Source organism: Ceratotherium simum, chromosome 23 (genome assembly GCF_057802395.1).
Source record: "Ceratotherium simum simum isolate JZ-2026a chromosome 23, ASM5780239v1, whole genome shotgun sequence".
Classification (NCBI taxonomy): domain Eukaryota; kingdom Metazoa; phylum Chordata; class Mammalia; order Perissodactyla; family Rhinocerotidae; genus Ceratotherium; species Ceratotherium simum.
The window spans coordinates 1161481-1184928 of record NC_141922.1 but is presented as its reverse complement, the minus strand read 5'-3'; the positions used below and the strand labels follow the sequence as shown (position 1 = coordinate 1184928).

At 50.0% G+C, this 23448-nt stretch overlaps 1 protein-coding gene across 1 annotated transcript; it reads left to right on the top strand.

The window, feature by feature from the left end:
- Nucleotides 1–14310: 14310 nt before the first annotated feature.
- IQANK1 (IQ motif and ankyrin repeat containing 1) lies at nucleotides 14311–23437 on the top strand. The gene is given in 10 exon segments (XM_087447094.1): nucleotides 14311–14344; nucleotides 14988–15182; nucleotides 15185–15246; nucleotides 15372–15500; nucleotides 15562–15853; nucleotides 15951–16114; nucleotides 22569–22716; nucleotides 22826–22892; nucleotides 22990–23118; nucleotides 23120–23437. Coding segments are annotated over 10 exon segments (1425 nt in total). The 3' UTR covers nucleotides 23325–23437.
- Nucleotides 23438–23448: the final 11 nt, after the last annotated feature.

The following is a 23448-nucleotide window of genomic DNA, read 5'->3' as shown; positions in this document are numbered from 1 at the left end:
ACTTTACGGCCATAGGCCTCGCTGGCCAGACTGGGAGGGAGACTGAGAGAAACCGGAGGAGGTACTCTCGGCAGCCAGACCGCCGGCTGTGTGTAGCGACGAGTCTGGTCCTGCCCTGGGCGGGCACTGGTGCCCCCCCACCCCGGTCCCACCCTGGCTCCCCCGTCTCACCCTGGTCTCAGGAAACTCAGACTCCAGCCCACAGGGCCGGGAGCTGCATCCCCAGCCACATGACCATCTGGACAAGACCCTCACTGGTCAAAGACAATCCCAACCCAACTACCATGGGAGACCCCAGCCTCCCAGCCAGCACGCTCAGAGGAGCCCCGTGGGGCCCGAGCTGGCCTGGGTGCTCTGTGGACATGGTGGCTCCCTCGCTCCAGCCTGGCAGACACCTGCTGGGGGCCAGGCTCTGCTGGTGGCTGATGGAAGAGACTGGGCCTTGAAAGGTCCAGCTGGCATTCTGTGGACTGAGATGGGGCAGCAAGGAAGAGTTCAGCCTGTCCTGGTTGGGAGTCCAGCTGCCCTACCCACAGAAACAGAGGCCTGAGGAGCCCACACCTGGCCAGCCTTTGGATTCCCAGGGATGGGCCTGGGGGGGATGCGGGTCGAGCCTGAGTGCTGGCCTCCCCTGGGCTTCCTGTTGGGAGGGAGGCTCCAGGGGGAGGGGGCTCCTCCCCAGCGTTTCCCCAGCCTAGGGCCGCTGACTCACACCCACGCCCAGGGCCCCATCCCAGCCAGCTCTGCCACACTGGCTGGACTGGTTTGCCTGGCTCAGCCCCGCCAGGTGCACCCCCTCCTGCTCAGCTTTTGCCCCAGAGGCCTCAGGGGCAGGTAGACAGCCGGCCACCGCCTGGGGAGCACGGTGGACACACAGAAAGGGAGAAGGGCCCTGGCGAGGGAAGTGGCGCCGGGTGGGGAGCAGCCCTCCTAGCAGAGCTTCAGCGCACCTGGGCTCAGCAGAGCCGGGCTTTGGGAACGTGGCGCAGGGCGGTCCTCCCTGCTGGAGCTCACCGGCACCCCCCCCTCCCCCGCCCCGTGGTACCCCTGTATTTGCTGTGGAGGACAGGCTGGGCGGCTGCTCATTAAAGCTGCACCGCGGGTGGGCGCTCCTTAACAGCCAGGATGCAGCGGCCCTTCTGGTGGCCCAAGAACGCCTCCTGAAGTTGATAGGGAGGGATGGGTCCACATGCCAACCGCACTGACCGCCCCGCATCTCCCAGGGAAGCCAGGAGAGAACCACTGGCCACAGAGGACGACCGGCCAGCAGGTGAAGGGCATGTTTGCGCGTGTGAGTGTACGAGAGCATGTGCGTGGGTGTGCGAGCGACCGCGTGTGTGCGTGCTCGTGTGAGTGTGCTCGCGGAGCGGGCCTGCAGCACGCACGGAGCAGCGTGTCCTCCCGGGAGCTGGCGGAGCCAGCCGGGCCCTCCTTGCTCTCACCGCCCTGGCCCGTGCTTTCCCGGTGAGGGCTGGATGGGGCGGCGCTGTGAGGGCCTCACGGGGGCGCGGCCTCTCGGGAGTGCCTCTAGCCGCTGTGGTAGTTGGGGGCTGCCCTCCTCCCGCCGGGTCCATCGCGTCTCTGCTCTGCGTGCTGTCGCCCTCCGCCGGCAGGAGCCAACCTCGGGACCAGCAGGTGGGCGTCCCAGGGACAGGAGGGCATGGCACCGCCTCAGTGTCACCCACCCCCCCACACCCCCGGGGCTCTCCTGCTCCTTCATGGGTGCCTGTGCCTCGACCTCTGTCCCAGGCCCTGTGCTCTCAGGGGGCACAGGCTCCCTTTTGGTTTCTTGCACTGGCCTCCAGAGTTGTATCTTTACCCAAACCTTCCTCCTGCACCCCAAACCCATATTCAACTGCAACCCAGCCCCCTCCTGGGGGTCCTCAAACTCAAGAGTGCATGGAAATGTGAACTTCTCATGCCCTTCTTCAGTGTCCTGGCTCCGCACCTGCACCTGGAGACCCTGAACCCGAGCCCCACCCCACATTCAGCTCATCTGCTCTCTGCTGCTCTCCCTCCCCTCTCTTCTGCCCTGGTCCCAAGTGTGCTTGCCTCCTGACTCCAGTCTGCTCCAAACCCACCTCCCACCTCTCATTTTGCTTCTAGTCTGTTCTCCAGAGCAGCCAGTCTCAAGTCTCACATACACACTTGATCCTGCCTGGCGGGGCTGGCCTTACCCCAGGGAGATACTACCAGGACCACCTTTGTGCTCGCCCCCCAAGAGCCAGGATAGGGAGCCTGACCTTGTCCTGAGGACAGGGGTGGACTACAGAAGGTTTGTAAAGTCCTGACTCTTGATTTTATAAAAGTGGTATATGCCTGATGTATTAGTCAGGGTTCTGGATTGTGTACAGTAGAAACAAATTATATGCAGTTTAAGCAGAAATGGAAAGGATTGGAAGGTCTGCCTTGGAAAGTGGCAGAAATGAGAGAAAGCAGAGGACACAGGCAAGGTCAGGCCCAGAAAAAGCCTGGTCAGGATGTCCCTTCTGTCACTGGAGGTGCTTTCATTGTCAGGGAACGGTGGGACGGATGTCTGCCCCCCAATTTTGTTTTCTGTAGTGTGAAGTGGGCTCCCACTGAATTCTCCAGAACAGCACGCAACCCTCCAAGGTAGGAGTCCCGAGCCTTCAGCAGGCCAGTCTGCTCTTCACTAAGGCCAGCTGCTCTGTGGGACATGGAATACGACGAGCCGGGCCCTGCGGCCTCATCTCTTTCTGTATGAGGTGGGCTCCCAGCTCAGAGGCAAGGTGGGTGCTAGGACTGTGCACACGGGAGTTAGCGGGTCTGTGCAGAGGGCCCAAAGGGCAGGTGTGAACAGCCAACCCAGGAGGAACCTCGATTTCAGCCAGAATAAGTGGTGTCCCCTTCACAAAGGAAGGTGTCAAATAGGACTGCCCTGCTCAGGGCTGGGCACCCGGAGATTGAGGACACACATGGGCCCTGCCCTGCCGCCATGGCCGTGTGGCTCGTGAGCCTGGGAGCAAGTCTTCGTGCCCTCTTCTAACCCAGGGCCTTCTCTGCAGTGGGGACATCTGGTTGGCGTCACACGGATAAACTGTTTTCACGCTCTGGGTCAATTCCAAGAAGTCCATCTGGAGAGCATCATCCCCCAACCTCCTTGTCACACCCACATTCCTGATGGTCTGTCCACATCATCAGCCAGTGTGGATGAGTTGGTATAAAGGTTAATCGCAGGACGGTATCTGGTCTAGAGCAGCCTTGATAAGAGCGGTCCATGCTGTTAGGCCCAGGTGTCACCACCACCGCTGCCACCACAGCCACTCTGTTCACAGACATGTGCACAAGCACCGGGTGGCTGAGGAGGCTGGCTGACGTCCATAGGACAGTTGTGATGTCCACCTGGGTGTCCAGCGCCTCCTCTGCAGTGGACTGTCTCTGGATGTCACTGTGAGACACAGAGCCAGTCTTGTCTGCTTGGTGCGCCCGAGCCCGCCCCCATCGCAGGTCCTTGCGTGTCCTTTCCTGACCTGCCTGTCACCTTTGTTCCAATCTGGTTCATTTCAGGCTCCTGAAGCACCAGCCAAGCTTCTCTCCAGTGTCCTCAGTTTGTCTGCACACTGCAGGCCTCTCTTCCTGTCCATAGGAAATGATAACCAGGTGCCCCTGGGGGATCTCCCTCCACCGCTGTCCTTCAGGACCTCCCGAGAGAGGAGCTGTCATGTGGCAGTGGTCAGTTTAAGTCAGTGCCACGGCATGGACCTGGCTGACTGTGCCTCAAGGCCGAGTCCTTCCCTCCTCCATCAGCTCCCCTCCCAGGAGCCCATCCGTGTGGGTTGAGGAGAGGCATCAAGATGACAAAAGAGAGGAGAATGATGTGGCTGGGCCAGGGAATGTACTTGTGCCTTGGTGTGTACCATTTCTGTCAGCCAGTGGGTTGCTGCTCTGTCCGCCAAGGCCGCAAGTCCCAGGGTGAGGCCCCTGCTTGTGGGTAGCACAGGCTGCATGTTCTCTGGTTCCCGGGTTGGACTCCCAGACCCTACAGGGCCTGATCTCGAGCTAGGGGCTCTTCTCCAAACCAAGAGTAGTGTTCCACAACAGAAGGCACCACCGTGCTCTAGAACCTCAGAGTCTGTGCTGTGGCTCTCCCACTGGGCTTGCCAGAGGCTGCACACGACATCCTTCTCCCCTACGAGTATCTTCAGCACGCCAGACTTGAGGATCATGTGGTCCCAGCAGGTGGCACCTCCCACCTCAGCCAGAACCTCTGGGCCCTGCTGGAACCGTTGGCCTTCAGGGTCCCTCAGGAAATGGGGTGGAGTGGTATTCCCAAGTAGGGTGTGTGCTGCTCTGCAGTCCTCAGGGACCTGCCAAGCACTGGGCCTTTTTCTTGATGGAAGAAGGTACAAGGCTCAACAATTTATCTTATACCTTAGGACGTCCTGACACGTCCCAGATCTGTGAACCCTAACAACTTCACCAGCGTGCTTTTACCTCCCACCCTCTGGAACTCCCTGGATCAGCGAGATGTCAAGATGATCTAGATTCCTGTATTAGTTTCCCATAGCTGCTGTAACAATTAACACACATTTAGTGTCTTAAAACAATGCAAATTGATTCTTGCAGTTCTGTAGGTTAGAAGTCGGACTCGGGCCTCAGTGGCTTACAATGGAGGACTAAGCAGCCTGCTATCCTTCTGCAGGCTCTAGAGGAGGATCTGTTTCCTTGTCCTTTTCCAGCTTCTGGAGGCCACCCACATTCCTTGTCTCATGGCCTCTTCCTCCATCTTCAAAGTCAGCATCTCTTTGACCTGCTTCCAAAGTCATAGCTCCCTCCGAGTCTTCTCCTCCCTCCTCTTCTGCTTTGAAGGACCCTTGTAATTACATTGGACCCACCCAGGTCTTCCAGGGTGGTCTCCCTATTTTAAGGTCAGCTGATTAGCAACCTTAATTCCATCTTCAATCTTAATTCCCTGTTGCCAGGTAACACAATGTATTCATAGGCTCCAGGGAACAGGACATGGACGTCTTTGGGGGCTGTTTTCTGCCGACCATTGTCCCTGTGCACTATTATGATAGAAAGCCAGAGAGGAACCATCGTCTTGAGACAAGACAGTGAAGGTGTGCTGGGGTCTGCCATGTGAAGGTGAGCTGCTTTTAGTCCTCCCCAGTGGCGGATATTGCGAAGAAAGCATTTGCCACACCAGTAGTTACATATCAAAGTGCCAGCGGCTGGTTGATCTGCTCCAGTGAAGACACCTCTTCCGCACGGCAGCTCTGACTGGTCTGCCGCCTGTTTAAGTTTACTGTAGTCTGTCGTCTTCCACCGTTATTGATTTGTTTTTTTGCAAAAGCCAGACAGATGAATTTAATGGAGGTGTGACGGGGATTACCACTCCTGCTTTCCTGAAGTCTTTTTTTTTTTTTTTTCAATTAAGGCTTTATATTTTAGAGCAGTTTTAGGCTCACAGCAAAATCGAGGGGAAGGTACAGAGATTTTCCCATATATGCCCTGACCCACACATGCACAGCCTCCCCCATTATCAACATCCCCCCCAGAGTGGGATATTTGTACAATGGATGAACTTACGTTGGCACATCATAGTCACCCAAAGTCCACAGTTTATCTCAGGCTTCGCTCTTGGTGTTGTACATTCTGTGGGTTTGGATAAACGTGTAATGACATGTATCCATCATTATGGTATCACACAGAGTACTTTCACTGCCCTAAAACTGTCTCCTTGGTCAGCCCCCAGAGAAGCCAAGTGTGCCCTTCAGTGTGGTATTTTTAGGTCCTGATATGGGAGGGGGAGCCGGAGATGCTGAGGCTGGGCTCTGGCCATGGGACCACGTGGTCTTGCAGTGAGTGGAGTCAGAGTGTCTGGTTATCTCACAGTTCTGTGGGTCAGGAGTCCACCCAGCTTAGCTGGCTCCTCTGCACAGTGTCTCTCTCAGGCTGTTGTCAGGATGTCGGCCAGGGCTGCAGTCTCATCTCGGGCCTCGACTGGGGAAGGGTTTGCTTCCTTGTGGGCTGTTGGGTAAGGGCCTTGGTTTCCTGCTGGCTGCCAGTCTTGCCACGTGGGCCTCTCCAGAGGGCATCTTACAATATCTTTTTTACTTACACATTCAGAAACTGGGGAAATAACCATAAGTTGTGTCTGCAGAACTACCAGGTGCAGTATAATAGGAACTTGGGCCAAAATTCCATGATCTCCTGTCCATGATAAGCCTGCACTTTGACTAGTGGACCATAGTGGTGTTTGGGGCCCCAGGAATTAATTCAGAACCAATGCTTACTTCCTGGCTGTTGCCTTTTCTCCAGGGCATAGTCATCCCAGTAAATGGACAGGGGTCCTCTGGGGGGGGCTCAGAGGCAGATTTACTGTATACTTGGTGACAAGTTGCAGGGTCCCTCCTGAAGGGATCTGGGCTTCTCTTTCAACCACAGGGTCTAATTTGGCTCATTGAAATGCTGCTTCTTGCCATGGCTGGCTGGCCTCTCCTTTCCCATTGGCAAGGAGCTTGGTGCCACGTTCAAGCACAAGAGCACCACTCAGTCGCTTGCATGATCGTATCTTTTGGGATCTGTTTCCTGGCACCATTCTAGTACCAAGTACTGTACCTGTCAGAGTGCAGTCAGAAAAACAAAACTGATTAAACTTTAAAGATGGACTTTAATATGAAGAGTTGGTCGAACACCTGTTGGAAATCTAGAAAAGCTGGAGGGGACCACGGAGGTGTCACAGGGATAATTTCAGAAACAGCCATCTCCCCCAGGCTGGGAACAGAGGAGCCACGGGGGTGGTCGGCACTCAGAAGCTTGTGGAAGGGGCCGTGTGAGCAGGAGTTGGGGGGGGGGGGCATGTTTCTGAAGCCAGGTGATTACCTGGGCTGCTGCTCAGGCCTCAGGAGCTCCGCAGAGGGCCCCAGAGAGCGGGGGCTTTGCCCAGCTGTTTCTCCAGCCTCTGAGAGGGCGGCTGACCTTGGAGCAGAGAGAGAAGTGGAGATTGGAGCCGAGTGCGGCTGGGACCAGCTTCTCCCGCGGCGGCGAATGGCGGTTCTGGGCAATGCTGACAGGGACAGTCAGCACACAGGAAGCAGCAGGTCCCTTCTCTCTCTTCTTGGTGGCAGAGCTAACAGGCAGACAGGCAGCAAAGGAGAAGTGTGTGGCAGTCTCGGGCTTACGTCAGAGCAGAGTAGAAAGGTGGGGTTGGAGCTGAGACTGGACGCGGCGGCCGGCCGCCACTTACCGCGATGGGGCGGTCGTAGCTTTCAGAAAGGCAGGCGCTCACGGATCCTTTCTAGGACCACTTCGGGCACCAATAGTTGGCTCCATTTCCCTGGAAGATGGGGCCAAAGCAACACAACAGAGTGGTGTCATTCCCAAACATGAGTGGAGGAAGAGGAAGGTGAAGAGGAGAAGCACAATGTGATGCCTCGCCGAGCTCCCCACCGCCCCACAGAAGAGAGCTGCTCCCCAGTTCCCGCGGGACGAAGACCCCCAGGGATTTACACTGCCCCCATTTTCAGGTTACTTCATCTGTCTCCTTCGTCAGCCCCCAGAGAAGCTAGGTGTGCTCTTCTGTGAGGTAGTTTTCAGGTCCTGATGGGGGAGGAGGAGCCAGAGACACTGGGCTGGGCACTGGCAGTGGGAACAGGAGGCCTAGAGGTGAGTGCTGTCAGTTCCTGGGCAGCAGCTGAGGGCCAGGGGCCACGGGAGCTGGGGCTTGTTTTGTTGTTAGTGTGACTCTTAGCGCCCCTGTGCACAGCAGAGTGGAACCCTGCCCAGTCTTCCTGCGCCATCCTCACCTTCTAGGGCTGTATCAGACGATGCTCCGCTGCTATTCACAGGGTTTTCATGGCAATTTTTTCAGAAGTGGGTGGCCAGGTCCTTCTTCCTAGTCTGTCTTAGTCTGGAAGCTCCTATGAAGCCTGTCCACCAAGGGTGACCGTGCTGGTATTTGAAATCTCGGTGGCATAGCTTTCAGCATCACAGCAACGTGCAGTCACCACAGTGTGACAACCAATAGATGGGTGGTGTGGCTCCCTGACCAGGAAACGAACCCCAGGCCATGGCAGTGAGAGTGCCAGATCTTAACCACGAGACCACCAGAGCCGGCTGGAGGCTTGTTAGATGAGACTGATACAAATCCCATCTATTTGACTACGATATGCCTTTCTTACACAAATTTTAGTTTTTATGTTCAATGATATACATCCAAATTTTGTAATACAGTGAGTGTATGTGTCATTTTGAACAATTGTATGCTAACAGTAACAGTAATGACAACTCAATCCAGAAGAATTTTTTAAAATGTAGAGCTTTGTAGTTACAGGGACATTTTTAAAAACTAAATTGCAAAAAAAAAAAAAAATCTAATTTGAAGTATGATTTTTTTTGCAGAGAAATATTATAGGATTATCAATAAAAAGCATAAAATATATTAGGATAGAAATCTTTGAAGAAAGTGGGATAGATGCAAAATTTCAAGGAGAAAACCACAATGTGTCATTTCTAATTGTAAAAGAAGACCTTTTTTGTGTAGTTTAGAAAGGGTGATGCCGGGTATCAAATGGTTATGGTATTTGCATCCCATTAGTAAAGTAAGAGTTTTATTTTAAAATTTCATCAATAAACCAGAAATTTGATCCTTTGCAACTATTTAAGCTTGTTACAAAAAATTTTAGATGTTAACTTTAAAATGTACAAGGAGGTACATAGTTTTGCATTTTTAAATGAGATATGCAAGCAAGAAAATTTGAGGACTGCTGTTCTAGACAACCGGATTTTTAGAACTTCGTGGAAGTAGCCACTTCTGTGTCATCAAGATAATTTACTGCGTCCTGCCTGTGTCTCAACAAGGGAGCCAGGGAATCTGCTGCTTACTGGCCCCAGGTCTGACCCGCACACTGTAATCGCTGTTCTGCACCATTGGGATCGTCTGAGGAGTGTTCAGACAGTCAATGTCCCTGTGGACTAATTGTGACACAGAACAACTGACATTATTCTGAGGCAAGATGGTAAGGTATATTGATGTCACTTCCAGGTAGAAGCAAATTGCTCCTGGTGAATGTTTGCTGGGACAGGAAAAACATACTTATCAGATCAGTAGCTGCATCACAGATGCTGACTGCTGTACTGATTTGTTCCAATAATGAGAAAACACATCTGGGACGGCAGCTGCAGTCGGAACCATCTTCCGATTAAGCTTACAATCATTTTTAGTCATTCTGCAAAAACTATCCATTTTCTGCAGTAATAAAACTGGAGAATTTAGTTCTTCTCTTGTGCTATTAATCTATATGGTCTCTTAATTGTTGCTATATTTTCTTTGATTTACTATTTTGGGAGAACATTCCCAGCTCTTCCACACGGCTCCTCTTAGAATAACAGTGATGACTGCGATGATAGGTAACATTATTCACTGCGTGCTATGCTGAGACCCTGTCTCAAGGATTTTATATTTATCAACCAACTGATCCTCAAAAAACCCAACAAAGCCTGTGAAGCAGGGAGAGTGGTTATCCCTATTGCTGACGAATTTAAGTGGGGCTTAGATAGTAATTTTCTGATGTACAGGATCAAACTTGGGTTTGGTGTTCTGCCTCAGTCTTGCATCTGTAAGACGTAAGAGATTAATTTAACGAGGTCACAAAAGGCCCCTCAGGCTTTGATCTGGGGATTTAGGGATGTTTAGCTTGTCATTCTCTTTCAAGGACCCTGCAGTTCTTGAAATTTCCATGTTCTTCTAATATGACCCTCTAGCAGCCAAAGAACAGAGAGAAGGAACATCTGCTGCTGGGGGCGGTGCCTGTCAGAAAGACTTCCTTGGCAGGGCACTACACCAACAGAAAAGATGGACAGCTACCAGGTAGCCCCCCAAAATCCATTCACTCATAAAAATTTCAAGCCATGCCAACAAATCAACAGAAAAAGCCACAGATCATGGCATGCCCCAGTCTTCAGAAATCAGCAGCCTCTAGACGTGTGATGCCCGTTGTTCTCTGCCACCCTTGGGTCTCTGTGGGACATTTTCCCTGTCCCATTGCTCTCTGTTTGCTCCTTCCTTATGTGGTTCTAGTCAGTTTATATGCCAAGAGCTCTATCCAGCATTATTTTGGAGACACCTCTCTGTCTCCCTCTCATTAATCGTGGGGCCTTGAACTTACCATGCTTGGTGGGAGAGTCACGTCCTAGTCTCCTCCCTGAACCAGTCGGTCAGATGAGAGGACAGAGCAGAGCCGCTTGGCCCCACTCCGACGTCTTACCAGTGGGTGGGAGGTCACTCCCCTTTTCTTGACCCTGGACATGAGGCTGAGCTTTCTTTGGCCTTTGTCACTCAGAGGCCTTCTCAGTTTTATCCTTCACTATTTGGGGTGAGAAGGAGTTGCTGCTTCCAATCAGGTGGTCTTCAAATTTCTGGACTTGATTGCCTTTCATTTTTCCCTGCAAAACAGCCCATTTTATTCTGAAGTCATCTCCTTTGTGAAGACTCATGTCAAAGGCAGCCAATAGTAACCAATACACGCTGCAAACATTCTGTTTTCTTACCTCATCTCCTAGAGCTAGTAGTTCATGAAGCACATTATCTACCTTCCGCTCTGTCCAGCACGTTATCTACCTTCCGACCTACCTTCCGATCTGTCTGGGAGAACAGTACCTGGAGACACCGCCAAATGTCCATCCTTTAATGATGGGCCCGCCTCCTGTTAGCCTCACATCCGTTCCTTTGCACCGCTGCCTCGGCCTGCAGCCAATACCACACACTTCAGTTTGATTGTTGCTGTGGTAGCACCCCACTCTGGTACCAGTTTTTGAATCAGTCAGGATAGGCTAGGTCTTCGGGAACAATTTCTTGATTTAAAATAACAAAAGTTTATTCCTCGCTCAGGCTGTATGTCCACTGTGGCCTAAGGGCTCTGCTCCAGGACTCAGACCAACAGAGGAACTGTTACATCTCTCAAAGCCTCTCGAGTTACCTCCAATCGTGAGTGGATTTACTCACAAGTGTATTCTTTCTATCATCCTTGCCTGCACCTCCGTGTCCATTCTGGCATCCTCTCTCTTCCACCTGCAGAGCACTTTTGTTATTCTCTTCAGTGTGAATCCTCTTGTGAAATGAATGAGAAACCTCAACTAAACTGGGGTGGGGAAGGCCTGTAGGGGGGGCTCTCACTCCCATCACACATCCTCAATTACACCAAACAGGAAGAGACTGACTTGCATCTCTGACAGGAAGTAAAACTACTTTACTACTGAAGGAATAGCCCAGCCAATGATAAACGCCACAGCCCAGCCAATGAGACACGCCGCAGCCCAGACAACGTGAAACACAGCAGCTCAGCCAATGAGAAATGCCACAGCTCAGCCAATGAGAAGCCGTTGCTGCCCTGAACTGTTACTTTCCCCCAATGGGCTTTCTTTTAGAACAGCCCTCCTCCTCCCCCTTTTTCTCTATAAAAGCAGCTCCCCTCATTGGTTTTCTGGATTTGCCTACGGTTTGTCATAGCATGCACATCCCAAACTGTAATTCTTTTGGCTATTCCCGAATAAACTCATTTTGGGATAAAATAACAGAGAAATCTGCTTTTTAAGTTGACGCTCTTAAGGTTTTGTTTGTCCAAAGGTGTGTTTATTTTGCCTTAAAAAAATTTTTTTTCCCCTTTGAGAGTAATATATCTTTTTTCCTTTAATTAATTTAAAGATTTTTCTCATTGTCTTTAGCAGTTTTACTGTGGTGTGCTTTGGTGTGTGTGTGTATGCTTGTTTTTGTATTTATCCTGCTTGGGATTCATAATGCATATCAAAGCTGTGACTTGATGTCTTTTGTTAGTTTTGAAAAATTCTCTTTAAATGTTTCTACCACCTCTCTTTTCCTTACACTTGCAACTCCAATTACATCTGCATCAGACCTTTCTTTCTTTTTTTTATTTTTTGCTGATCTCACTATATCTTTTTTTTTTTGCATTTCTTTTTTTTATTGTGAAATTTTTGTTGTACATTATTGTTTATCAGTCACCATATAAGTGCATCCCTCCACCCCTTGTGCCCACCCCCACCCCTCTAGCCCCTGGTAACCACCAAACAGTTCTATCTGTCCGTGTGTTGATTTATCTTCCATATATGAGTGAAATCATGCACTGTTTGTCCGTCTGCATCAGACCTTTCTTTGTGTCCCTCCATCTTTAATCTGGATATTTTCATTTGCATTATACTCCAGGTTACTAATTCTATTTTCAGCTATGTCTATTATGCTGTTAAACTTATCCACTGAGCTCTCAATTTCAGTTTTTGTGTTTTTATATTCTAGAATTTCCATTTGGTTCTTTATTATTGTTTCCAGTTCTCTGCCCATAATTTTCAATCTTGTCTTTTAATTCCTTGAACATTTTTTTGTTTGTTGTTAGTGCCATCAAGTTGATTCTGACCCTAGTGACCCCGTGTACAGCAGAGTGGAACCCTATTCAGTCTTTCTGTGCCATCCTCTCACCTTCTGACGCTATATCAGACAACGCTCTGCTGCTATTCATAGGGTTTTCATGGCCACATTTTTTGGAAGTGGGTAGACAGATCCTTCTTCCTAGTCTGTCTGAATCTGGAAGCTCCCCTGTGTCTACCTGTCCACCATGGGTGACCCTGCTAGTATTTGAAATCCTGGTGGCATAGCTTTCAGCATCACAGCAACACGCAGCCACCACAGTATGACAACCAACAGATGGGTGGTATAGTTCCCTGACCAGGAAACGAACCCGGGCTGAGGCAGTGAGAGCGCCAATCTTAGCCACCAGACCACTGGGGCTAGCTGTTCCTTGAACACGTCACTTGTAATTATTTTAAAGTCAATATCCAAGAACTCCATTATTGGCTTTATCTGGGTCTGTTCCTATTGTTCATCATTTTTCTTGCTTTTTAGTCATATCTTGTTTCCTCATTTGCCTGATTATCTTTTGGGTGCTATACATTGCATATTAAAAATCTTGGAGGTATGCTAAAGTTCTGGACAATGCCATCTTCCTCTGGAGAAGGTTTGTTTCCAGCTGGCAGCAAGGCTAGGGGCAACTCTGGATTGCCTTCTTCCAGTCAGGGGTTCAGTGATCTGAAGCTGAGGCTCCCGTTCCCACAACAGTTGCTTTATATCCCAAGGATGGAGTTCTTCAGGATTCCTGCCCAGTAGGGTTGCCAGATAAAATACAAGACACTCATTTCAATTTGAATTTCAGAGAAACAATCAATTTTTAGTCTATGTCCCCAAAATTGCGTCCTGTATTTTTATTAGCTAAATCTGGCAGCCCTAACCCCAAAGCCTTACCAAGCGCCCTGGATTACAAATTGTGTCCCCTTGACTCTGTGATCTGCCAAAAGCCCCGCTCAGTTTGGTGGCCTCCCCTCCCATGGGGGCTGTGGCTTTCAGCATTGACAGCTGCTGCCAGGTGAAACCTATCTGCCCAGGCTGGGCCCCCCTCCTGTGCTCACCTCTTGGCCCCACAATTCTTCACTTCCTTCATGTCTTTGCAGTGCCTTCAGACACATGTTCTACAATATATTCATTTTGTCCATCTTTTCTATTGCTGTCATTGGGAAGGCTGGTTTGAACCTCCTACTCTGCCATAGCTGGGAGCAGAACTATGGGTAGAATCTTCTTGAGCCTCTGTTTCCCCTCAGAATTTTGTGGACGCTGATTCATTGACTTCTAACATTCAGTGTTGCCATAAAAGTCTTAGGAGAGCCCGATTTAATTTCTTTTTCTACTTGGGTGCTTGAATAACTTTTTTTCTTTTAGGTTCAACAACCTAATCAAGATGTGTCTGATGTCAGTTGTTTTGTTTCCTGATATATTTTTTGTCCCTTTTGTCTTAAGATTCATTTCAGGAAATTTTTCTGTATTTTATCTTTAAATATTTTTTCCCATTGTTAGTCTCTGCATTCTAGAGACACTAATTATTCTTATGTTTGACTGTCTTTGCCACTCTCTGTCTCCTCCTTCTAACCGATTTCCGCTCATTTCAGCCATATTCTCTGTGAGCCTCAGACCTTTCCTTCCAGTGGTGAGCTCCCCCTGCCCCCATGTTGACTATTTCCGAATGCTCCTCCTTTAGTCACTGATCTGTGGGGTTGAGTATTGTTTTCCATTCCTCTCCTTATCTGTGCCAACTCTATTCTTTACCTCATTTGCTGTTTTTCCCATCTGATCGTTGATCCTTTCTTTTATTCAGTTTCTATTTTTATTACGTTCTTCCACTTTCTATTGTGGTGCTTTTGGAGAGGTGGCTTTGTGGCTTGTTCTCTTCCAGTGGCTAACTGCCATGTCACCCCTACAATCTGCTCGCATCCTTTCTTTTCGCATCGAGCATGGTTACAGTGAGCATCTCCCCTCTGCCCCGATGTAGGAAGTCTCAATTACAGAAACATACGTTCAGCATTTACTAACTTCTGGGAATTCACGTGTTCTATCATTAGACTGTTGGAAAGCCCTGTGGGGTGTAGCTGCCATTATTACCCCATTTTAGAGAAAGGGACACTGAGGCCCAGAGAGGTTAACTGGTCGCCGGACATCACCTGGGCAGAGAGCAGCAGGGCCGGGAGAGGACGAGGGGAGGTTGGGTTGGGGGGGTGGAGCACAGCTCGCAGGGCCCTGAGTTCCCGTGGGCTTGTGGGTTGAGACGCTCGCTTCAGCCCAGTCGGCTCAGCCCGGGATGCAGGTGCCTGATTGTGGGAAGGATCCTTCCGGCTTTCAGGGGGCAGGGTCCTGTGGGGGTCCGCGGGGGACTTCCCGGCCTGAGGCCATCTTTCTCATCCTCCTCGGGTTTCCTACCAACTTCTCCAGCGCCTCTTCCCAAGCTGGGGGCTCATAGGGGATTTGCAGGGTCCCAGCTGTGTCTGTGGAGGGGAAGGTCGGGAACTTTCTGCCGAGCCCCGGATCCTCTCGCCGCTCTCCCCTGCGCTCCTAACACCTCCTCGTAAAGCTCGTGGATTATTCCGGCTTGGCTGTGTGTGTGGATTTTAGAACATTTTTGTCCTTCCGTCAGGTGGGGATGGAGTGCGTCTGCTCCACGCGCCACGTTCACCTGGGGCTCGGGCGCACACGGTGCTGGAGGCCCGGCAGCTGCGCGGACGGACGGCAGCTTGGAGGGGAGCCGTGTCCCCAACCCCGGGGCCAACCGCCGAGGACCAAGCAGCCGCTCTGATCCACTGTGCCTTCCCGCAGCTCCTGGCAACAAGGGAGCTGCCCGCCGTCATCAGGGGCACCAGGCGAACCTGGAGCAGCAGGAGAGGCTGCAGAGGGAGGTGAGGCGGGGCCTGGGTCCTTGCGGGGCGGGACCAGAGGGAGTGGGAGCCGGTGACATCCGGCCGTGGGGGTGGGAGCTCAGGATAGAGGGGCCATAACCTCAGGGCGGGGGCGGTGACCTCAGGGTCTGGCGCCCGGGAGCGGGGAGGTGGCGGGCCGAGCACAGGCGGCGGGAGGAGCGGTGGCGCGGGGCCGCCTGCTCGACGCGGCGCTGGTCAGAAAACTGGGCGAGACCCAGGGTGTCCTGCGGGGGGTCAGCGGCGGGGGCGGGTGGCCTGCGCTCGGGGCGCAGGTGCCTGTGGGCCTCGCACCAGGTGGACGAGCCGCTGACCCTCGAGGGTGCGGACTCCTGGGGGAACCCGCCCCTGGCCATCCAGCTGCTGGCCGAGCAGGGCGCCAGCCCCTCCTGCAGGGCGCTCGGGCCGGACGCCGCTGTACCGGGGTCTCTAGAAGCTGTGGTGCTTCTGAAGCTGGGGGCTGACCCCGGGTGTCCGCGGCGGCGGCAGCAGCCAGAGCAGGCACGCAAGCACAGGCAGGAGCCTCCGCAGGGGGCCTGCTCGTCCTCCCCCAAAGTGCTCAGCAGCCTGGTGGCCCTGCGCCGGGCTGGTCCCTGACTTTTTTGCAAAAATTTCTTTAAATGCATCTGATTGGAACCCCAGACTATCTCCCATCTCAGTCTTATATCCTCCCACCCCCACCCCAGATCCCAGCCGAATCTGTGAAGCTGAAGTGTTGCCTGGGAAATGTGGGATCAGCCGGGGGCCCGCTGGGGGCCCGCTGCTCCCACACTGGTGGGTGCCAGGGCTTTTGCGCAGCTGGGGAGCCCGTGCCCTGGGCCCCACCTTCACCCCCAGGCTGCCTCCTCAGGTTGCTGCTGAGGGGTGGCCCTCCTTGTCTTCTGAAACATTCCCTCTGCTCTTCCCCTCTGGACCCTCAGCTTCATCTCTTTAATAGACAGGAGGGGGGCGTTGAAAAGAGCAGCGGAGTCTTTGGCTTCAAACTACTCCTGCTTTCTCCTCAAACAGAGGAGCAAAACGTGAGGCCAGGAGGACAAAGGGCCTGGCCACTCCTGAGAAGGGGCTGCGTGAGGAGGGGGAGCATGGAGAGGACCCCCCTGTCAGCTGCTCATGCTCCACACCCATGTGGGGGCAGGCCCAGGACTGGGGGGGGACAGCCCCAGGCAGTGGGCACAGGGGGCTGCGAGGGTCAAGAGCATGCAGGTGGCTGTCTGAGGGGTGCTGAGGAAGATGTGCCAACACAGCTGGGGCCAGGGGGTGAGGGGGCCTGGTGGGCTGTGGGGACAGGGTGCTGAGCAGCTAACTCAGGAGGGGGGAGGGGAGGGGTCAGGGAGGGCCGGAGGCCTGCCAAGGCCACAGGACGCCAGAAGCATGGCCTTTTCAACAAATGGTGCTGGAGCATTTGGAAACCCACGGGCAAAGAAATGAGCCTTGATCTAAACCTCACACCTCACAAAAACTAACTCAAAATGGATTATGGATTTAAACATAAAATGTAAAACTAGAAAACCTTTAGAAGAACACAGGAGAAAATCTTAGGGACCTATGGCTTGGTAAAGAGTTCTTAGGCAAAAAGCAGGATTCATTAAAAGAAAAATCAACAAATTGGACTTCATCAAAATGTATAACTTTTGCTCTGCAAAAGAGCCTGTTAAGAAGATAAAAAGACAAGTCATAGGGAGAAAATATTTGCAAATCACGTATCTGACAAAGGACCTGTATCTAGAACATACAAACAACTCTTGAAACTGCACAGTAAATAAATCATACCATCCAGTGAGCAAAGGAGACGAAGTGAAATCCACTGACGAGGATGTAATGACGGCAGTTAAGCACAGGAACGGTCACCCTCAGCACGCACCTGGTAGAAGGGCTGAAATTAGCATCCACACCAAATGCTGGCGAGGATGCAGAGAAACTGGATCCCTCACACACTGCTGGTGGGAATATAAAAGGTACAGCCCCAGGGAAAACAGCGTGGCAGCTTCTTAAGAAACTAAACGTGCACTTACCATGTAACTCAGCAATCACACTGCTGGGCATTTATTCCAGTAACATGAAAACTATGTCCACACAAAAATGTGTGCACACATGTTCATAAACATGGTAGTTACACAAATCTACACACGGGATAAAACTGCACATAACTACACACACACAGGAATACATGTGAAATTATTGAAATCGAGTGACTGGGGTCTGTGGATTGTAGTCTGTCGATACCCCGGTTTGTAGATTGTACTGTAGTTGTGTACAGTGCCATCACTGGGGAACTTGTGAAGGGTATATGGGAACTCTACTATTTTTGCAAATTCTTGTAAATCTATAATTGTTTCCAAATAAAAGTTTAATAAAACTACCAAGCATGCAAGGAAACAGGAAAATATAAGCCACAGTGAAGAGCAAAATCTATTAAAACTAACTCAGAAGTGACACAGATGACAGAATTAGTAGGCAAGGACATTAAAACTTATAACTGTATCACACACACACCCCTACCTCTATCTCTAGCTCTTTACTCCTAAAATTGTAGAGATTAAAACTACAATGTCTGAGATGAAAAATACACTGAATGGGATTAATGGCAGATTGGAGATTGAAAAAAAATTAGTTAATTTGAAGACATAGCAACAGAAACTACCCAAAATGAAGCACAGAGAGAAAGAAGGTTGAAAAAAAATGAACAGAGGTTTTGGCTTCCGGGATGGAGTGACCCAGACCTGACTGATCCTTCCACCTGAAACAATGACAAAACCTAGAATACATGAAAAATGGTTTTCCAGACACTAGGCATCAGGCTCCAAATCAGTGATCCCCAAGAGGCTGGAATTAACTAAGAGAGCCCTTTGATGGCCTAGCGTACCTCTGAGAGAAGCTGAGTGGTGCAGGAAGGGAGGATCTGGAGTTAAGGAGACAGTTCGGAGTACAGGGACACCAAGGCAGCGAGAGACTGCAAGTGCCAGAGAGAAGAGCTGCGAGGAGAACGGGAGCTCCAGAGGCATGCAGGGGCCCCTTTGGGCACTCAGGTGAATACTCGTGTGTGTCAGGAAGCTTCTCTGCGAGGAGGGAAGGAAGTGGTCCTTGCCTGTTCCCACCAGCCACAGCAGGAAACCCCACAGTCCATGGGGTATTGGACGGAGCACTCAGGATGATCTTGCCTCAGCAGTGAGGAATAATTATTCCTAGAATAAATGCTGCTCTGGTACAGCCTAACAAATCCTAAGACCCAAAGGATAAAAATTTCTGAGAAATTTAATAGTATCCCAGAATGAAATTCAAGAATACTTAAAGAGATACAAAAAACAGCTCCTAAGAAGGCAAAATGCACACTGTCTGGCGACCAATGAAAGATTACCAGACATGCAAAGAAGTATAAAAATATGAGCATAATAAAGTCAACCAATCAAAACAAACCCAGAACTGACACAGATGTTGGAATTAGCATATAAAGACATTTAAATAGCTGTTATAACTGTATTCCAGATGCTCAAAAAATTGAGTAGGGACATGGAAGATATTAAAAAGACCCAAACTTAAATTCTAGAGATAAAAACTACAGTGTCTGAGATAAAAAACAAAAAACACAACTCTGGATGGGATTAATGCAGATTAGATATTGCAGAGGTAAAGATTAGTGAATTTGAAGACTTAACGATAGAAACTACCCAAAATAAAATCCCTCTAAATGAAAAGAGGATCAGTGAGATGCAGGACAACAACAAGCCTAAGATATAAGGAATTGGAGTCTCCAAAGGAGGAAAGAAAGAAGAGAAACAGAAAAAAATATATGAAGAAATAATGACCGTATAATTTCCAAATTCGATGAAAAATAGAAACCACATTCCTAAAAGCTCAACAAACCCCAAGCACAAGAAACAGGAAGGAAAATCATGCAAAGGCACAGTAGGATAAAATTTCTTAAAGCCAGTGATAAAGAGAAAATCTTAAAAGCAGCCAGTGGAAAAAGACACGTTATAAACAGAAGCACTAAGATAAGGAGATGGCAGATTTTTTATCAGAAACAATGCAAGTGAGGAGACAGAGGAGCAACATCTTTAAAGTGCTGAAGGAAAAAAAAAAACCTTGTCAACTTTGAATTCTATACCCAGTGCAAATATCTTTCAAAACTGAAGGCAAAATAAAGACCTTTCCAGACATACAAAAGAAATGTGAATGCGGGCTGGTCCGGTGGCATAGTGGTTAAGTTTGAGTGCTCCACTTTGGTGGCCCGGGGTTTGTGGGTTCCGATCCCGGGTGCGGATCTACACACCACTCATTTAGCTGTGCTGTGGCGGTGTGCCACATACAAAATAGAGGTAGATTGGCAACAGATGTTAGCTCAGGGCCAGTCTTCCTCACACACACGCACACATGTGAATGGAAGTCCTACAGGCAGAAGGAAAGGGACAGCAGATGGAAGTACGGGACCACACAAAGGAGCGAGGGGCACTACACACAGTAACTACACAGATAAATATACAAGAAAGTGTCATTATTTAAATTTATTGAAAAGATAATTGAAGAAACAAGGAACAAAAATAATGGTGATGTCTTATGGGGTTTTATAACATATGTAGATGCACATATTGAACATTGCACAAATTATCGTTATTTGGCTCAAGTGTGTGACAAAAATATCAAGTTTGGGAGGGGGAGTAGAAGTAGATGGTTTAGGTTCTTCCACTCCACGTGCAGTGGGTAATGTCACTTGAAGGTAGGTTGTGATAAGCTACAGATGCATACTGTAAACCCTAAAACAACTACTAAAATATCAAAAGAGTTATAGCTAATAAGTCAACAAAGGAGACAAAATGGAATTTTAAAAACTATGCAATCCAAAAGGAGGCAGGAAAAGAGGAAAAGGAAAATAAAGAACCAATGGGACCAGCAGAAAAGCAGCAGCAAATGGCAGTTTTGAACTTGACTGCATCAGGAACCTCATTAGATGTAGGTAGTCTAAACACCTCAGTTATAAGGCATAGGGTGTCACTTTTTTTTTTTTTTTTTGTGAGGAAGATCAGCCCCGAGCTAACATCCATGCCAATCCTCCTCCCCTTGCTGAGGAAGACCGGCTCTGAGCTAACATCTATTGCCAATTCTCCTCCCTTTTTTTCCCCAAAGCCCCAGTAGATAGTTGTACGTCATAGTTGCACATCCTTCTAGTTGTTGTATGTGGGACGTGGCATCAGCATGGCTGGAGGAGCGGTGCGTCGGTGCGCGCCCGGGATCCGAACCTGGGGCGCCAGTAGCAGAATGCACGCACTTAACCGCTAAGCCACGGGGCCGGCCCTAAAATGTCATTTTGGATTTAAAAAAACATCCACCTATCCTCTGCCTGTAAGAAACAAACTTTAAATGTAAAGACACGAATAGGTGAAAATTACAAGGATGGAAACAAATAGGCCAGGATAACTCTAAACATAAGAAAGCTGAAGTGGCTATGTAACATCAGGAAAAGTAGATTTCAGAACAAAGAATATTACTAGGGATAAAAGAATCATTTCATAATGACAAAAGGATCAATTCAACAAGAGAACATAAGAATCCTAAATGTTTATGCAGCTGCTAACAGAGCTTCAAAATACATGAAGCAAAACCTGATAGAACTACAAGGAGAAATAAATCCACAATTACTGTAGCAGATTTCAACATCCCTATCTCAATAATTGGTGAAACAAGTAGACAGAAAATCAGTAATGATGTAGAATTAAATAACTATCAACCATCATCCATCCATCCATTTATCATTCATCTGTCCATCTATCATTGTTTCCATAAATTTATCCATTCATCCAATATTTTTCCCCAGTAGTTGATTTACTCTTTCATCAGTTCATACATTCTCTCATTAACTTATGAGTCATTGGTTCATAAACTTACCAGTCTATCCACTCATTACTGTATCCTCCATTTTAAATCACCCCTCATTTATTCATTTATTTATCTACTATTAATTCAAACATCCACCATACACACATTCATACTGTTTACCTGAAAGAAAATTCAGAGAAAGAAAGGACCACGTTTAGTTCACGCCACAACTGTATCCTCCAATAACAGACATTTTGGTTGTCACATGAAAGACACTCAAATTGTGCTGAATGGCTGAACTCATCTATCAATTCATCTATCCCTTTTCTCAACCAACCACCTACTTATCTAATTTATCCATCCATTAAATCCCTTCAGCTATTAATTTTGTTCATGCATCAATTCATTAGTTCATTGCATTAGTTCATTACTTCATTCTTTTATCAGTTAATTTATTCATCTACTCATCATTCATTTATTCATTAGCTCATTCATAAATTCATTCATTACACTATTTTATTTCATCTGTTCACTCATTTAGTTTTCCATTTATTGTAGTTCTTCTACTTACAAACTAACCTTTGGCAAATTCTTAAACTTATTTGAATCTGTTTCCATATATCCACAAATGGGGCTAATAGCAGTCCCTATTTTTTGAAGATTAAAAAAATAATGAATGAAATTCCTTAGCACAATTCCTGGCACATAGTCAGTGCTCTATAAATGATAGCTATCATTCTTTTAACTAAGTATTCACAATTTCTTTATTAATTCATTCACTCACTCTTCCATACATCTAAGTCATCCATCCACCCCTCTCTCATTTGTCTGCCCATCCAGTCATTAATCCACTCCTTCATCTTACACGTCTTGGGACTCTTTTTTTGTAAAATACAAACCACATACCAAACAGCACAAATGAAAGTTGTGTGGCTTGACTGACCACAAAGGAAATACTCATGGAGTAACCACCTGAGTCAAGAAATAAAATATTGCCAGAACCCCATCTCTCCACCCAGAGAACCCCGCCTTCTGGGCCCCTTTATCACTCCTGGAGTGGGGTGGGACTTCAGAGGAGGCCAGTGGTGAGGGGCTGCTGCTAGGGGAGTTTTGGGGCGAGGGTGGTCCCAAGTGGGAGGTCTGTAGAGAGACAACAAAGGAGCTGCAGGCTGGCCCCTGTGGGTGCTACAGAGGCAAGCTGGGAGCCCGGGGGCTGGCAGACGGGGTGTGGAGGGGGGGTGGCGGGGAAGGGGCCGTGGAGGCCCTGTTGGGTCCTAGCAGGGAGACCGAGGGCCCTCGGGTGTCTCAGTTTTGGCGGGGGGGCTGCACCATGATGGTCAACACTGCTGGGCCCATCACTGGAGAGCAGTGAGGGCCGTGTTCCCGGAGTTGGTGCTCTTTTCTCTAAAATGCAAGAGAAGCAGAACTTCCTCTCTGGTTAAGCAGGACACAGAACACACGCCCTCCCCCTGACCAGTGTCGTCTCTCACTAGGTGGCCTCGCTGGACACAGTGGCCAGTGCGCTGCAGTCGTGGGACCTGAGCCTCATGGAGGCCATGCTCCAGAACATGGAGGCCGACTGGTGTGGCTGGTGTTGGGGGAACCAGAAAGGATGTCCTCTGACCTGGCTGTCACAAAGAAGTGAGCAGCCACCAGAGAGGAGCTGAGCTGGGACGGGGAGCTGGGGAGGAGGAGCCTGGTGCCGGGAGGTGGAGACAGGCAGGGAGGCCCCTGCAGGCTCCGGACTAAGTGGACACGGTGAAGCCGGCCTACCCACGGCGGGAGAGGGTTCAGCTGGCGCTGCTGGAGGCACTCAGGTCTGTCTCCTCCTTCTGTCAGGAGGAGACAGAAGGCGGGGTATGCCCGGCACCCCTGCCCCCACCCTGCCCTGTACCCCCTCCAGCCACCACGCAGGTACCGGAAGCCAGTGGTGTGCGACCTGTGCGGGGTGGATCTGTTCCCGGCGCTGCGGTGGGACCTGGTGCAGAAGCTGCCAAGCCGTGGGCCGCCAGAGTAGAAGAGGTGCCTGTTGCAGCTCTAGCCCACCCACCCATGGCCGAGGATCGCCCCACCCAGGTCCAGAGGCGCGCCTGGGGCCCTTCTGCCTCTTCTTTGTCACCAAGGTTTGGTGGGCACCGGCTGAGCAGCGCAGGTCCTGCTTCCTGGCGCACGCAGCTGCCCAGCCAAGGCCTCTGGTGCCCGGACCCACTGGACCGCGACTGTGCGCGTCTGTGCAGGGAGAAGGCTGACTGTGCGTGTCCATGTCCAGGCCAGGCGGGAGCCCCAGCTGGAGGACACTGGTTTGCAGGCACTTGGGGGTGGTCCCTGCCTGGCGATAGGCAGCCCAACCAGTTCCCCCAATGTGGAGCAGCA